The 17,185-nt window shown below is 38.9% G+C and overlaps 1 gene segment (V, D, J or C); it reads left to right on the top strand.

Moving 5' to 3' along the window:
* The first annotated feature begins 8,549 nt into the window (after positions 1-8,549).
* On the top strand, positions 8,550-9,165 carry LOC116219577. The segment is given in 2 exon segments: positions 8,550-8,600; positions 8,729-9,165. Coding segments are annotated over 2 exon segments (477 nt in total).
* Positions 9,166-17,185: the final 8,020 nt, after the last annotated feature.

Below are 17,185 nucleotides of genomic sequence, written 5' to 3'. Positions count from 1 at the left end.
TGCAATGTACAAATAAAATTACCAAGCAAGAATGTATCCAACGTTTTTATATTGGTCTTTTGCATAACCTGACAAGGAACAATGTCTGTCAAGTTTACTTCTTTTTGTAAATAAGATTAGCCAATGCATTCAGTACAGACGTCACTTAATTCAAATATACAATGACCACGATGAAAATGAAAAAGAACAACATAAAACCAATTATGAAAATGAAGCATAATGAAATATCCCCTTCTCTCACACCTCTCTTATCCAACAGGTGTACTAAATATGTCACACTGACACATCCTGTCATTCATAAATGTCTATCATTAGCTATCTTTGAAGAGTGCTTATGTCTGTGAATCAGCGCTGTCATCTCTCAGAAAGTCTAATTTTCCTCTTCAACAACACAGAGGTTTTCAGTCAATCCTACTGTGTCTTGATGTCGACACCACACAGAGAAATGTAGGTCTTTCTTATGAGTGCAGTTGTCATTGTAGACTGAGGTTGGACTAATTGTATTAGAAGACAAGGTCAATTTAGATTTCAGTTAAACATTGCCCATTAATATGTCATTTTCCAACAACACACTTAGCTTTTTAGATATGATATAATCAGTGATGGGCAGTAGCGTCGCTACTTGTAGTGACGCTACTAGCTTAACTACATTTGCCAGTAGCTTGACTGTAACGTCGCTATTTACAAAACCAAGTAACTTTTCAGTAGCTAAGCTCTTTTATTGATCAGGTAGCGCAGTAGCGTCCTCGAAAGCTAATTTCTCCTGGACAGTTCTGATGTTTTTTGTCATTTGGTGGATTATTGTGTTGACAAAGCACTGAAAAAGCATCTCACATATGCCTTTTTGCAGTTCACGTTACAAACGATCTCACGAGAGCTGAGTACAGCGAGGGCTGTCATCGTCTCATCTCCACTCACACAGCGGCTGCGCGGCCAGTCTGACTAGATAACAGCAAAATATTAAAACTTTGTATTTGCGGGCAAAATATCAGAACTTTGTATTCGTGCACAAATGTTACCTCTCTCAGAATTGCATATTGTGCGTCATGCGTCATCTAACGACTTCTGGCGATTTTTGGGAGAGCTACTTTCCTCACAGAGTAGTTGGCAACACGGACACACACACACATAAGGCTGTATGATGGTAGTGGTAGTCACGATTGTTTTCCTAAACAGAGGTCTGAGACAGTTCTTAGCAAAGTTTAATTTGTAAACTCATGTTATGTTAATATGTAAACTCATGCATTTGTTTTTTGTGTATTGGGCTATTGTTCAATACATAAATCTAAACATATTTTAGCCTTTATCTGACAGTTGTGTTGATCACTAAAATTGCATTGACTTGGCATGCAGTTTGTTTAACTGAAAGTAGCTACTAATGTATCAAGCTACTTTTGACAGGTTTTTGTAACTTAGCTTGCTACATTTTTATGAGTGGTAGCTTCTGTGTAGTGAAGCTGAATTTATTGTAGAGTAGCTTGTAGCTTAGCTCACTACACATATCAAGTAGCTTGCCCATCACTGGATATAATATACTTGGCCTGAGGTGGCTGAGAAGTAGTGCAGTAATAAGGGATATGACCACTGGATGGCAGCATCATTCAGTATATTGTGATCATTTTTAAACTGAGACCGAATACATTCTTCTTGCTGTTTTGAGCTGGTGGTTCAGCCTACATTTTTGACATCAGGTTAGAGATGCTTCACAACTTTAATTGGTTGAAGAAGTGTCATAGATCACTAATCTGTCTACAGTGAGCATTATAGAAGAGTTCCCTGTTTGTCAGTAAGATACATTTCAGCAGGCCACAGTTTGTCAGTAAGATACATTTCACAGACACAATCATGAATGAAAGGGTGAAAATGCTGATTATTCTTGTATTATTTTCCACAGGTGAGATATTTAAGATATTTAATACTCACTCAATCATCATTGATGTTTTCATGTTGGCATGATCAAACATCCCCAGTCTTATAAATGTGTGTAATATCTTCAACAGCATGCAGAGCCAAAGGAGATCAGGTTCATCAGCAGGAGTCCCATGTGATCAGTTTTGAAGGAGAAACAGTGATCCTGCCCTGTGTATATGAGAGCTCTTCTACTAATCCTGACCTGTTCTGGTACAAACAGAGACCAAAGGATTTCCCCAAATGTATACTGAGAAGAGACAAATATAGCTCTGGAGAAAAAGGCACTGAGTTCAATGAGAGATTTCACTCCACACTAAACTTCTCCTCCAGCTCAGTTCCTCTGATCATCCAGAATCTACAAGAGTCTGACTCTGCTGTGTACTACTGTGCTCTGAGGCCCACAGTGACAGCAGTGTAATACATCCTGCTACGAAATCCTCCTCCTCTCTCTCTCTCTTTCTCTCTCTATCTCTCTCTCTCTCTCTCTCTCTCTCTCTCTCTCTCTCTCAAACCAGTAGTACTCTTTGAGATGTTTCTGACTCACATTTCTAATCTACTCTGATCAAACAAAAATAATGTTTTGTTTGAACCTCATTACTTCATGCTGTGTATGTCTCAAAGGAATTAGAAACATTAATCTTTCAACTTTTATGAAATTGGTTTATAAAAAAAATAAAAATAAAAAAGGCAAAAAGATTAATATCTATTTCCCTCTCCTTGGAGTTTATTACGTTTAAAAGTTATACAGTTTTAGGAGTCAGTCCTGAACTCTTTATAATGTAATTTCATCTCCAGTCCCAAAGACCAGGAAAAGATCTGAGTCTGTCACGGACGTCAGGACTCAGAGGTGGAAGTGTTTGTGCAATTCTTATTCCAACCTACAGGGGGCAATGATTCAATACTAAGACACCAAGGGGGTCACCGCTGTACTGCTCAAACCCTACATATGTTAGACCAAGACAGATAGATGGAGACTTTAGACTGAACCACAGACATTATAGGACTAAACTGACCTTGTTGTTGGCATGAATCATAAACTTCAGCCATGATCCAGTCAATAAAGATGAGGTTGGGATTATTAATGGGTGTAGCAATGACATTGTGTGCTGAGTGACATGAGAAGAGAGTAACTTCCTGTTGAATTTCCCTTTTCATTGAAAAGGTGCAGACACACTTTCAGCTGTACATAGAGCAGCACGACAGAGAACAAATGACATACATGTCAAGAACACTGACCTGATCTGGCAGCAACATGGACAAATCACTACTTCTGATTCTCATCATCACCACTGGTAAACTATTTAGACATGTTCAGTTTCTAATGATGTTTTAATCATTTTGTACATAAAATATTTAACATGATAAAAAAAATTGCGCTCTAACGTGTTTGCTTTTCAGAAATAATGGCTGACAAACTTGACCCTGATCGCGACAGTGTCAGTCACCCAGAAGGAATGACAGTGACCCTGAAATGTTCATATGACACCAGCAAAAGTTATGTTTGGCTTTACTGGTACAGACAGTATCCTGATGAGGCACCACAATGGCTTTTATACAAAAGTGCTCGATCAAGCTCTGCTGCTTTCCGAAGCTCTGACAAACGATTTACCTCTAATACTGGTGAAACATTTACTGAACTCAGCATTAATCATCTGACTCTGGCAGACACAGCTCTCTACTACTGTGCTCTGAGGGATCAGCCAAGTGATACAAAGTCTTTGAAAAGCTGTACAAAAACACACATTTAAAACAGGATGTCTTTCATTCAGAGAGATCAAAGTCATTTCCTGCCAGCGCTCTGATATCAGTTTAACACCATCAGAGGTTTTCCTGTGAACAGCATCTGTGGTTACACCTGTTGCATCATTGAAATGAAGGGCATCATTATAAACTGTTACAGTGACAGAGATGGGTACAGAGAAAGACAAGCACCAGATTTGAGTTACATCATAATTGGTATTCATCACAACTAGTGCTAATTAAACCAAATACTACTAATATTACTACTATTACTACAACAATAATGAAAAAAGAAGTTGTAAAATATTATCTGAACTACAATACTACATGCTACCTGAACTGCAACACTGAGCCCTTTCCATTTTCTTCATGGCATTCCTCATTAAGAGTGTTAGTTCAGAGTTCCCTGTTTGACAATAAGACTACTTTTAACTGTTCCATTCACACATAATCAGGAAGCAGTGCATTCAAACACTACTTATTCCTCTGTCACTCAGGTAAGATAACTATTCAAATCATGATCACTGATGTTGTAGTGTTGGTGTGATGAATAATAGTAAGCATTGTGGATGTGTTTAAGATCTCCACGGCATACAAAGCAACAGGAGATCAAGTTTAATGTGAGATTTCACTCCAAACTAAAGTGTCTGACTCTGCTGTGTTAAACTGTGCTCTGGGTCCCACAGTTAAAGGACTTTATCAAAAACCCTCTTTTAACCCTCACTAAACTACTCTGACCAAATTACTAGTATGTTTTATTTTGCACAATATAATTGATCCATATTACTGCAACTAATACTGCTCGTGTCTAAAATAAAACTAGAAACATTCATCTTCTACTGTTCTCTGAGGCCCACAATGACTGTAATCTAACACCATGATACAAAAGGCCTGTTGGAGATGTTTATGTCTTTCTTTCTCACATCATTAAACAAACAAAAAACAACATTGTTTCCATTGGCACCAAACATCTGTCCTCATTACAAGCTTTAAGTGTCTTAAAGAAACAGGAACTGAAATTAAATAGCTGAAATAGCATTCTTACTCACTGTGTTCGTAAGCAACACTGGAGACTGTCTCTAGTTAATCCACTTGAGGTATTCCTGAGTACCTGAACAGCAGCACAGTTCATAACTTTCAGTAAAAAGCAGAAGAGACTAAATGAAAAAAGCCCAAAACAAACTTTAGAATGTTTGCCTGCTGCTGCTTATTATGACATAACATGAACCTAGTCTGACATCACAAAGAAAGCACTGATAATCTAGCACAGGACTGGCCTAGCTGTTCTGGTTCCAACATAAACCCTATTAAACATCTTATGTTCTGTAGTATTTATTATGTTTTATGTTTATTGTCTGCTCCAATATGCCAAAGCAAATTCCTGGTAGGCGTCAACTTACTTGGCAATGAAAACAATTCTGATTCTGATTCTGATTCTGGTACGCTCCATAAAGCAATGAAGAAAAACAAACCAAGTAAAGCTACATATAGCTTTGGCCTGTAGGCTAAATAATTATAACTAACTACTGATAACAATTGTGATCAGATTAGAGAAAAACACAATAACCCAATACAAGAATACCGTGTCAGACTATCTATTGTATCTATATTGTGAATGATTTTCAATAAAACACGGTCCCTGTCTATAAAACAAATGGTCACTGTATTTCCTCTTTAAAGCTTCACACAGAGATCCCTATGGAGAGACACTACAGCTACTCTGGCATGGTTCTAGAGGAGGAGCTACCATGACACATGTGCTGAAATGATCTTTGTAACAGAGATGTGTGTTGTGAAACTTGTGTGAGTTTACTATGCTGCTCTATTCAGTGCTAACCTTCACAGCCAAAGCAGGTAACATTTATATATGAGCTACATCTGTAATTACATTGATTATGTAAGACTGAGCAAAAGCCACCATCCAAAAACCCTGTTGCTTTTCAGTTAGAGCATAGCCCAGGCAAACATCTCAAAGCATTGAAGGCAAACAACAAGTAAGATAAACCTCTATCCAGTCCAGTTGCTAAATGCTTCAACATTGTATATGTTAACAGTTCAATTATCAATTTGAACCAGTGTTAATTTCGTTGACGAAAACTATGACGAAAAATATTCGTTAACGACCTTTTTCCCGTGACTAAGACGTGACGAAAACGGATCTTTATAAATAAAAACTATGACTAAATCTATTTTAACTTTCGTTGACGAGACGAGACGAGACGAAAATGTTGGTGGTTGACTAAGTCACAATTGTTTTTTTTTTCTAAACTTGTATGCACATAATTGGTTGAATGTTGCCCGGTCCTGTATCTATCCCTCCTCCACTCCGTGAGATGGCCAGACATGCAAGTGACGCCCTATGGCTTAACGTTATGATGGCTGAAGTTCAAGCACTCGGTACTGGAAGACAAATAAGAATAGATATCTGGACAGTCTTAAATTATAACTTGACAGAAAATAAAACACAATGCACCGCAATAACCGGAGAGAAACCGTGTGGCTTCAAAATAGATGGGAAGAACACAACAAGAGGCACCTGAAAGCGCACAAGACAACCCTGTCATTTATGCCAAGGTAAATTAGCTAGTAACTGTCAATGATAATTAGCTAATGTTAACTAGTTATTCGAATATATTAGCCAACATTAAGTTAACTTCAAAGGGGCAGTCGAGTGTATAGGTTGTGTCAGCTTGGATAACTAGCGAGTCATTTTCGATTGAAACCTCCCGTTTGGCTTGGCAAATGAGTTCCAAAACTTTTAGCTAGCTAACGTTGGCTAACTATGAGGTAGCATAGCTAAGTTATACTAGCTATCGATAACTAGCTAGTAAACACATTGCAGAATGGACTATAGGACAGGCCACGCATGACATTAATCAAGAAAAAAAAAATGAATATGTGATTGGTTTACATATCCTTGTCTATTTATGCAATTGTTATTAGCACTACTTTCAACTCTCAAACTATCCGTCTAGCTAAATACTGTATGTTGGTTATCAGATTGCACAGCAATTCATATGGAGGATATGTGGTTGATTTAACTAAGGCCAGGTAGGCATAGTAGTTGTATTGTGTTATCAGATCATTTGAATCTTCAAAATCTAGACTTGATATTCTCTTATATTTTAATGATAATACTGTTAATTAAGTATTGCCTTAAAATTATAATTTACATTGAATTCATTGGAATTCAGCTGTAGGCATAGGAGATCTGTATCTTAGAGACTAATTGCATCCACAGTTTACGTACTGCAAGCTTGATTATTATGCAGTTGTAGACACAACACAAGGGGTCCCCGGGCCTGAGAAGGGATGGAAAGGAGTTTAATGTGACTATAAGATGGACTTAATTTTTAGTTTAATGTGACTAAAACTAGACTAAAATGTAATGAGACTTCGTCGACTAAAACTAGACTAAAATGTTCTGAGTTTTCGTCGACGAAAACTAGACTAAAACTAAGCAGGATAAAAATGACTAAAAGTGACTAAAACTAATATGCATTTTCGTCTAAAGACTAAGACTAAGACTAAATCTAAAATAGCTGCCAAAATTAACACTGATTTGAACTCACTTGGATAATTACTGAGCTCAAAAGTTTTCGTAGGAATGACACGCAACTATTAAGGCTTTCAAACTGTCAAGACAAGACTACAATAACACAAATAGGTTAATATGCTGTAATTCCCATTTCAGCCACTATGAGGTGTCATGGTGTCAGTGGTGTGTCAGACATAAGTGATAGGTGAAAATTCACCCTAGTTACCTCAGGGCTCCGGAGCTGCATATAAGTATATTTATTAGACAAACAACAATTGCAATCGGGCTCACTCCCAGCACAAGGCTGAAAGTGAAGCCATGATAAACACATCGCACAAGGTTTATATAGACAGAAGTTGAGCGTTCAGCAGGGATAACCACGTGGTGGATTTCTGATGTCCGAGGCAAGGATGGAAGTTTTGCAAGGTCGGAAGAAGCTCAGTTCGTCCCTTCTTATCACTTCTGGTCTAAACATGCTCTTGTACATATGCAGACAAAGTGGCACCTAATAATCTAAGTTACACACACGCAGAAACACAGAAAAGCCATGTTCCTGCTTACATAAGTAAATAATTCATATAAGGTAATTAATAATACAAGGCACTTGATTATTATATTCTTAAGTTAACAGTGTTTGGAAATTATCTCCATCAATAAGGGAGTCTCCTGCAATACATAATTATCTCCTCACAATACATTATTTAACACTTCAAATGACATTTCACTCTATGCTGTTTTTTGCTCTTTTCATGTATGGGAAATAAAATCACTCCAGACAGAACTGGAGTTTCAATAGGGGAGGAATCTAATAGTAACTTGTAGTTATTCTTCAGCAGTACGTCTACAGTGGTATCGCCAGTATCCAAGATCACCTCCTCAGTTTCTCCTGCTCATGCTACACAGCACTGGACAACCCCAAAGGTCAGAAGTAGATCCTCGTCTGATGGTGAAACTAAAGAAAGAGGAAACTCAAGTCTTTCTAGAGAAACAAACTCAAAAACTGTTTCTTTGACCATCCAGAAGGTGCAAGGGTCTGATTCAGAAGCCCACGGTCACAGCCACACACCCAGAACTCATACAATCATTGTGTCATTTTTACACCAAAGGAGGTGAACAGATTGATCAAGTCACCTGAACTCATGATGATATGAAAACCTTAAACACTTAAATGCTTTCATTTCCATCATGAACCGCTGTGGAACATTAAGAATGTCTTTCACTCATGATAGCATCATGTGACATTACTCCAGAGGAGGGCCTGGGTGAAGAATGTGTCTGAGGAAGTGTGTTGTGATCCAGAGACACAGAGGCTGAACTGAGGAGGTGTGAGTGCTCAGGGTTGATGTCAAACATTATCTGTCACAGGGGACGATGGCTCTCAGCTTTTTTCTGCTTCTGGCTTCTCTTATAGGTGAGTGGAAATCATAAACGTTTCCAAGATTGAGATCTTCAATCTTTATAGTGATGTTGAAGTGGATCAATTCTTGTGTGAGAGGTATTACTCAGACAAATACACATTGAAATTCATTTCATCCACAGGTGGTCATTTTGCAGATGACATTAAACCAACTAAATCAGAAGAGAAGGGATTGAAAGGAGAAAATGTGATGCTGTCGTGTGACTACACTGTTTCAGTACACACCCTACTGTGGTATCGCCAGTATCCCAGATCAGCTCCAGAGTTTCTGGTGCTCACTGCCAACACTGCAGGAGATGATCTGAGATCAGATGTAGATCACCGAATATCTGTGAGGGTGAATGAAGAGAAAACTCGATTGTCTCTGCAGATCTCCTCTGTTCAAGTCTCTGACTCTGCACTGTACTACTGTGCTCTGACGCCCACAGTGACACAAAACCACAGTCTGCCACACAAAAACATGACTGCACTGAGGGAAAAACATGCCTGTGCATCACAATACATCTACACCTACTGGCGTTCACTGCCAAATTCACTTCAATTTTATAGAAATATTTAGCCATGAAGGCAATATCAGCTTGTTCATTTCTAGCCATATTACTTGAGTAATGATGTAATAAACCCTTTTGTAAATTAAGTGTTATGTCTCTGTTGTGTCTGATGATCTTGTGAATTTCCTCTTTTGGGGCACTTAACACACTTAGAATGGATAGAGGATCACTTATAGATAGAGATGGATGGATAGAGAGCACTTACCTCCTTACTGCTCTGACTGATTTTGAGGACAAATTCATTGTTTGTCTCTGCAATGTAAACAATTGACCACATGGTGGCAATACAGGCCTAGTCTGTGACTGACTATTTTACTACAGTATGTCTGATATTACTTCATCATTCAGTTTGAAGATAAATTGCAAAGTTTTTACTGTGCCACTTTGCTTTGAAGCTTATAAGCCTGATACTACACTCACTCATCTGGATCTGATATGTTTCCAAGTAGGATGGGCGGAGTCGAACATGTGACTGCCTGTGAGAGAAAAGACTAAGGAAAGAATGTTTCCTCAGTTTTGTATTGACAGTCTACTGGATAGCACAAAGGCTTAGAAAAAAACATGATGTTTTGTGTTAAAAAGTTTTTTATAATTGTCTTCTGCATACTTGGTAAGGCATTAACTAGTGCTAATTTAGTTTTTTTTCTATCTAGATATATTGAAATGTTTTCAGTGCATGATAACAACTCTTAGTGGTGTTCTGAGCCAGAGCTTTTAAGGGAAAACCAACACTTTTTCATGAAGACAGGGACAACAGACTAAATTATTTACACATGACAAGAAGATATACTGTGTCTGAAAAAAACAAAATCACACTTTCTTTTGGTCACTACAAGTATATATCATGCACATCAGATTTAATAGTTTCCTTTTTTTTCTTGCTGTACCTTCAAGTAGTTCAGCTCTTGTTCTGTTTTATCAGTTTGGAAAGTGTGTGCGTGTGACTTGGATATATCATCACTGTCTCCATTACAAATGATCTATAATCTCATTAAATCTACATTTTCTCAGTAATGAAGAAACAATGAAGAAGCATATGAACAAACCACTTTACATTGCTCCTGTGACAGTATAATGAAACCTTCAATAGCATATTTAGAATCATTGTGTAACAGCACATTAACAATATGCACTTATATATATCCTAACACTAATCCAACCCATAACATCAACTCCAGTGCAATTAATTACCAACAGGATAGTTACTTAAGATTAGTTGAAATGTCACACAGTGCTAATCTGTTGGTGGTGTAATTACAAGAGACAAGCAAGTATGACTGACATGGTTTCTAATTCACCACAAGGTGGAGGCATTTCCACTTTCATCATAGAGATTTCAGAAGCTCTTTATTCATCTGCTCCCATTATGTATTGACTCTGTATTTAGCACAGAACACAACAGAAACAACCACAGTAAACCCAGCAGGACTCTGCTCTGGAGCTCATCTGAACACTGTGATGAGTACAGTATTCTCTGACACTATGACCTTCATTGGTTATTTCCTTCTGGTTGTTTGTTATTTGGGTAAGTATACTTCTGTTCATTTACCACATTACTGTTTTAGTGTTTTACTCCTCCACTCTTCTCATTGTGTAACTTTGTTTTTGTAGAATGCAGAGCTGAGGACAGACTTGAACAACCAGATGAAATGGCTGCTGCAGAAGGAGGACATGTTACACTCCACTGCAAATACATTACTGATGATCCGTATCCATATTTATTCTGGTTCCAACAAAAGTTAAAAGTAGCCCCTAAACTTATACTCAACAAGCTTACCTCTGGAGGAGGATCAACTGAGAGTGAATTTAAAGAAAGATTCAATGCAAGTCTCGACACCAGCACAAAAACTGTTCCTCTATCAATCCAGGACCTTCAGATATCTGACTCTGCTGTGTACTACTGTGCTCTGAGGCCCACAGTGATGGCAGCATGTTCAGCTCTGGTACAAAAACCATTGGCCCATATACCACTGAATAGTAGTTTCCTTACTAAACTACTAAACTTCATAGGATTCTGACTGAAAATGAAACTGGTGTGCAACATGATGAATGCCATATCATTAAACAGCCAAACAAAATCACAATCGTACTTGTAATTTGAGTGAAATATACTACTTTATGAAACAGTGAATGACAGTTCACACATTGCATCCTAAAAAAAGTGCAATTTACACAAAATGTACAAAATGATTACTTACTATAAAGAATAAATAATGAAATACTAAGATCAAGTGTTTTGAGGCAATGGAAATGTAGGTAAAAGTCTGTTCACTATTGTTTCTATAAACATAACATTACCACTGTGATGCTCAGATATACGCTGTGTGTTGTTAGGGGCACCTTCCAGAAACACAGAGAACTGCACATCAAAGCAGCAACACTGATCTGACCTGCATTACTGAATTACTGCATTTTGCACAAGATCACTCTTACTGATTCTCATTATGATAGGTCATCTATTCAAAGGCATCAGGGTATAACAATGGCGCATATTGCATACAGTATCTACAAACATACATACAATACACAAAATTGAATCTCACCATTCCTGTTCTTCAGGTTAATCACATTATGTGTCTGCACTGAATTCAAGGGAGTCGTAGTGAATATGAACTGTAAACTGTTTATTCAGTGCAACAGGCTTACAGAAAACTAGACTGTTCAACTGAGGAGGAGCTTACATTACAAGAGTCCAAAAGTGGTCTTCATAAACCAGAAGAGGGTGGGAGTTCAAGCTGCGTAAGCTGCACTCTTTGCCGTGTTGTGAACCTTGTTGAGTTAACTATGCTGCTCTATTCAGCATTACTCTCACATACTTTTCAGGTGAGACATTTTCTATGTGGTAAATTGTGATTTGTTTTTGGCAGTCAAGTTGTACATTTACAAAGACTGATTCATATATTTTAAACAGAAATTCCATGGCAACATATGTATGTGAAATGTAGTTACTATCTTGCATAAAGAAACAGTTTCTTTACTTCTATAAGGGGTAATTCTCGGGAATTCAATTACAAAAAAACTGAAAATCTAAATCCATCATGAACTACGGCAAAGATCACAGAGAACAATGAAGATTTAAAATCTCACTGCAAAAGAAAAACCTAAACACTACAATACCCATAAGGCTGTAAACCCATTGAGTACATCATTCTATTCAAAGTCTGGCAGGATATTTTGTTTATTTTATTTTCTTCTTTAATTTGTATCCGTTATTTCTAACATCTCTTTCACACATCCAGTGAACGATTTTGTATTATTAAAGCAATCTTCATCAAGTCAGTATTCCATGTCCCTGGGATCCACCTGGTCTTGTGGAATTTAAAAATGATAAAAACATAATAGTGACTAGACTCACTCAAGGCTTTACCTTCACCACTATTCACTGTTTAGTATCTTTCACCCTCACTTTTTCACATTACTACAGACATGTCATGATTTCCACGAGGCTTGTGTGCATTTCAGATCTCACCACAGGGGTACAGGAACTCCACCAATCAAGCAGGTGCTGCTAGTTTGATACCATTGTCATAAGAAGAAGACCTTCAGTCTGAAACTGACAAGATACTTTAGTGCTGTCTGAATCTGTTTTTAAATTGAAACAGGTGAGTTTGCACACTCTGATTAAGACCAACAGACAGTTTACATTTGTGTTTACCTCATGTGACGACCCCGCCTCTTTTAGGTTGCTGGGCGGGCTGTTTGTCTGTCTCTGTGTTGTGTTACAGATGACCCGCAGGTGTGTTGGCTCGTCAGTTATTGGGAACACCTGGGACCGGTGTTCCCAGTACTATAAGAGCCAGTCACCCTGATTCATCGTGAGATTGCCACGGAGATCCTGACAGATATTCAGAGATATTGAGGACGCGCTGCTCGCGCAATGCTCATCGCTACGTACTTGCTAAGATACAACATTCCATCTACTGCCCTAGCATGCATACCTACATGACATCCCTACTGATCCACTGACTGTCCCCACCTCACTGTAGTCTTGCCTGGTCATATGACCGTAGTTGCTAATAAAGTAATACCGTTTTGGAGTTAAGCTCTGTGTGAATCTCTGTTATTTGCCATGGCTGTGAGCCGGTCATGACACTCATGACAAATAATGCTGACAAATATAAGTAGCTACTTCACTTGGCATATTATCTATTTCTGATCACCCTGATACTGCAAAAAAAAACAAAAAAAACATCAGCATTTGTTACTATAGTAACTATTATAAAGTACAAATGTCAGACCACAGAAAACAGGGTCACGGTCTGGATGTTGGCAGGTTTAGAAGACAGCAAGACTGCATGTACACATTTTGACCAGACGGAGGAGACAGTTACTTAGAAATCCATAGAGACACAACAAGTCCCACACCAGCTATATAGAAAGTCTCATATTGTAGACGTACAAACACCTCCCCAGTGTCTGAGACAGTGAAGCAGCTCACTGGCAACCACCAGGGGAAATGTTTGTCAGGCTTCAGCAGCTTACTGATCACACTGCTGCCAGAATCACTTTTCCATGCGTCCCCTGCCTTACCATGACCTGCTGGATGAAGACCTTTGTCATTGTAGCTTCAATTTGTACTGGTATGGTACTTCTCATCATTCAAAGAATTCAAATATCGGATCTTTTCTTGCGTTTACATCCAAATGAGTGTGAATTGTTTGCTTTCACATTTAAATATCTGTTTTACTTTTTGGTCTACATGGTAATGAATGTGATTGTGTTTGTCTTTTCAGCGTGTAGAGCAAAGAAGGACAGTGTTCATCAAACTGAATCTCTTGTAGTCGGCACTGAAGGAGAATCAGTGACTCTCGTCTGTGAATATGAAACGACAGATGAAAGACCTTACCTTCTCTGGTACAAACAGCAACAGAATAATATTCCTGACAACTTACTGGGAAGGGGAGAATATAATACTGGAAATAATGGCACTGAGTTCAGTCAGAGATTTCACTCCACCTTATCCTCCAGCTCAATTCCTCTGACAATCAGGAATCTGCAAGTGACTGACGCTGCTGTTTACTACTGTGCCCTGCAGCCCACAGTGAGAACAACACCGTATGCATCCACACAAAAACACATCTGATCCATTGCTCCAGTTTTAGCATGCATTCGAACTGCACTCATTATGGCACAATGTATCATAAAACATTTTATACAAAACATCAATAAAACTCTGAGCTATGTATCTAATTTAACCTCAACCCTGACCCTAACCATGACCTATTGATAGACAAAGTCACAAAGAGGAGCTGTCATGGTAAAAGGTGTCCGGGCACCAGAAGGGGTCTGGGCGACGTCATAATGGCTTTCGAAGGACTCTTGAGTGACAGTTGCTATACCAACGCTAGCATTACGTAACCCTGACCCCTTTTGGCTATCAGTCAGTGAGTCTCAAGAGTCGTTCGAAAGCCATCAGCTACTTTGTAATCGCTTAATATTGTGCCTAAACGGACACTACGTAACCCAGACGCCTTTTGGCTATCAGTCAGTGAGTCTCAAGAGTCGTTCAAAAGACATCAGCTACTTTTTAGTCGCTTAAGATTGTTGCACAACGGGGGAATTGCTAATCGCTAACGAGATGCTAGTGGCTAAACCTATGTGCTTACTTACAGGAGACTGGCAGCCAATATTAAGCGACTAAAAAGCAGCTGATGGCTTTCGAACAACTCTTGAGACTATCTGACTTCCAAGAAAGTGTCCGGGTGACGTAATGCTAGCGTTTGTATAGCAACTGTCACTCAAGAGTCGTTCGAAAGCCAATATTACATCACCTGGACCCCTTTTGGCACCCGGACACCTTTTGGCATGACAGAGCCAATGAAAAAAAGTTGGAATCCTACAGGGGACTCCTCTGGGGATCTGATAATATCAAATAGGGCTGACAGCACTGCAATGGAAAGATCTAATGTAACCCTTTCATGCAACTACTCTTCTGCAACAATTCTTCAGTGTCAGCCCTATTTGATGTTATCAGATCCCCAGAGGAGTCCCCTGTAGGAACACATTGGGCCTTAACATGCTTGAAAAACAGATACAGATTTGACAACTTTGTCACAGCTCTGTCACTGTAAGCCTCAACGTTTTCATAAACATTCAGGATCACCTCCAACATTTCTAATGACTGTGTACAGTGATGAAGACGAGAAATATGAGAAAGATGGTCAGATTTCTGGTAGACTGAATAAAGAGAAAACCCAAGTGTTCCTGGAGATCTCCTCTACTCGAGTGTCAGACTGCTCTCTACTACTGTGCCCTGCAGCCCACAGTGACGGAACACCCAGCTGCTCTCTACAAAAACATCTGCAGCAGTGCAATAGCAGCTAATCCTTTCAGCATGGATACAAGTCAAGTGTGCACTGTGTTTTAATTCAACTTTTAATGGATTCATGATGCTTTCATTAACATTGGATGAATTAAAAATATTTTAGGTATTAAATCAATTTCATATAATACGCTAGCGCTAATAGGACAGGATTTTTCAGATATTAACAAAGAGGTCATGTTCCTTTCTAAGTGTTGTTTACTTATGTTTCCACCGTGAAGTGTAAATCAATTTCCTAAAACATAAAAATCAATTTGTCAATTTTTGTCATGAAAAAGCATCTGGTGCTGTATTTTCATGACATCCAAGTTATTTCAGCATTTCAATTTCAACATCCTTTCAACATTTGATAAACAGGGCTGCATACAAATACATTAATATGCAGTGAGTAATAACAGAGTTAATGTCAATGCTAATCAGCCACTCTAGATCCACCAATCAGTGTTCAGAGCAAGGCCTTCCTGAATGAAGGTCATGTGACTTATTTAGTGCAGATGCAGTAACCCAAGGAGAATCACCTCAGAGAACTGTGAGCAAGAACAGTGATCTCATCTGCCACTGCATATTCCACATGGAGAAATCACTGCTACTAATCCTCATTATGACAACAGGTGAATTTTAATGAAAAGCACTGGATGATATGCTGATATCATATAATGGTAGTTTAATATATACTACACTGTATACTATATCAGGGATAACAGTTTCATGTCTGCATAACCCTTTCTTCAATTCTTCACAGATATTGCAGCCGATCAACTTAGTCCTACCAATTCCAACATAGAAAGTGTGGAAGGAAACTCTGGAAATTTGCAGTGTTCATATGACACAAGCAGTGAAAATATTGATCTTTACTGGTATAGGCAGTATCCAAATGAGGCCCCTCAGTTTTTATTATACAAAGGAGCTCGATCTTACAGTGGTGGACATATTCCTGACCCTCGGTTTGGCACTACAACATCCAGGTCATCCACTGAGCTCCATATTAAAACTCTGACTCTGGCAGACACAGCTCTCTACTACTGTGCTCTGAGGGTAGCCCAGTGACACAAACTCACTGAGACGCTGTACAAAAACACAAATGCAGATAATGGCTTTGAAAAAGACAAGTACATCAAAGTAATCTTCCCACAGGGCGATGTGGTTTTACCCACATGCAGACATCCATTCTAAATAAGTAAGAGATGTGGTCACACCTGGAGCACACTGCCACATGAACTGAAATAGGGGGCCAGCTGTGGCATTCTCTTTTCTCTGGTCTTCTCAGTAGAGTATGTTTCTTTCTGAAGTGTACACTCCAAAAATAAGAGTGTGTGGCACTCTTAAAATGTATTTGTTCTATGAAAGTAGACGGCAGCGCAACCTGGGTAACCTCCGCTCACTTCAACAAACCTCATCTACTGTAACCTCTTTCTCTGTTGGCCTGTGGAACTGTCAGTCTGCAGTCAGGAAAGCTGATTTCATCTCAGGTTATGCCAACCAACTCTCCCTAGGGCTCTTAGCTCTCACGGAGACATGGATCACACCTGAAGACAATGCTACCCCGGCAGCACTCTCCACCAACTATGCCTTCTCCCATACTCCCCGGCCATCTGGTCGTGGAGGTGGGACGGGGCTGCTGATTTCAGACAACTGGAAATTCACTCCACTGCTGCCTTCAAACAGGTATGCCTCCTTTGAATATCATGCAATTATGGTAACTGCTC

The sequence above is a fragment of the Clupea harengus genome, chromosome 25, assembly GCF_900700415.2.
Source record: "Clupea harengus chromosome 25, Ch_v2.0.2, whole genome shotgun sequence".
Lineage (NCBI taxonomy): Eukaryota > Metazoa > Chordata > Actinopteri > Clupeiformes > Clupeidae > Clupea > Clupea harengus.
The sequence above is the reverse complement of the archived record's forward strand: the minus strand, read 5'-3'. Positions and strand labels throughout refer to the sequence as shown.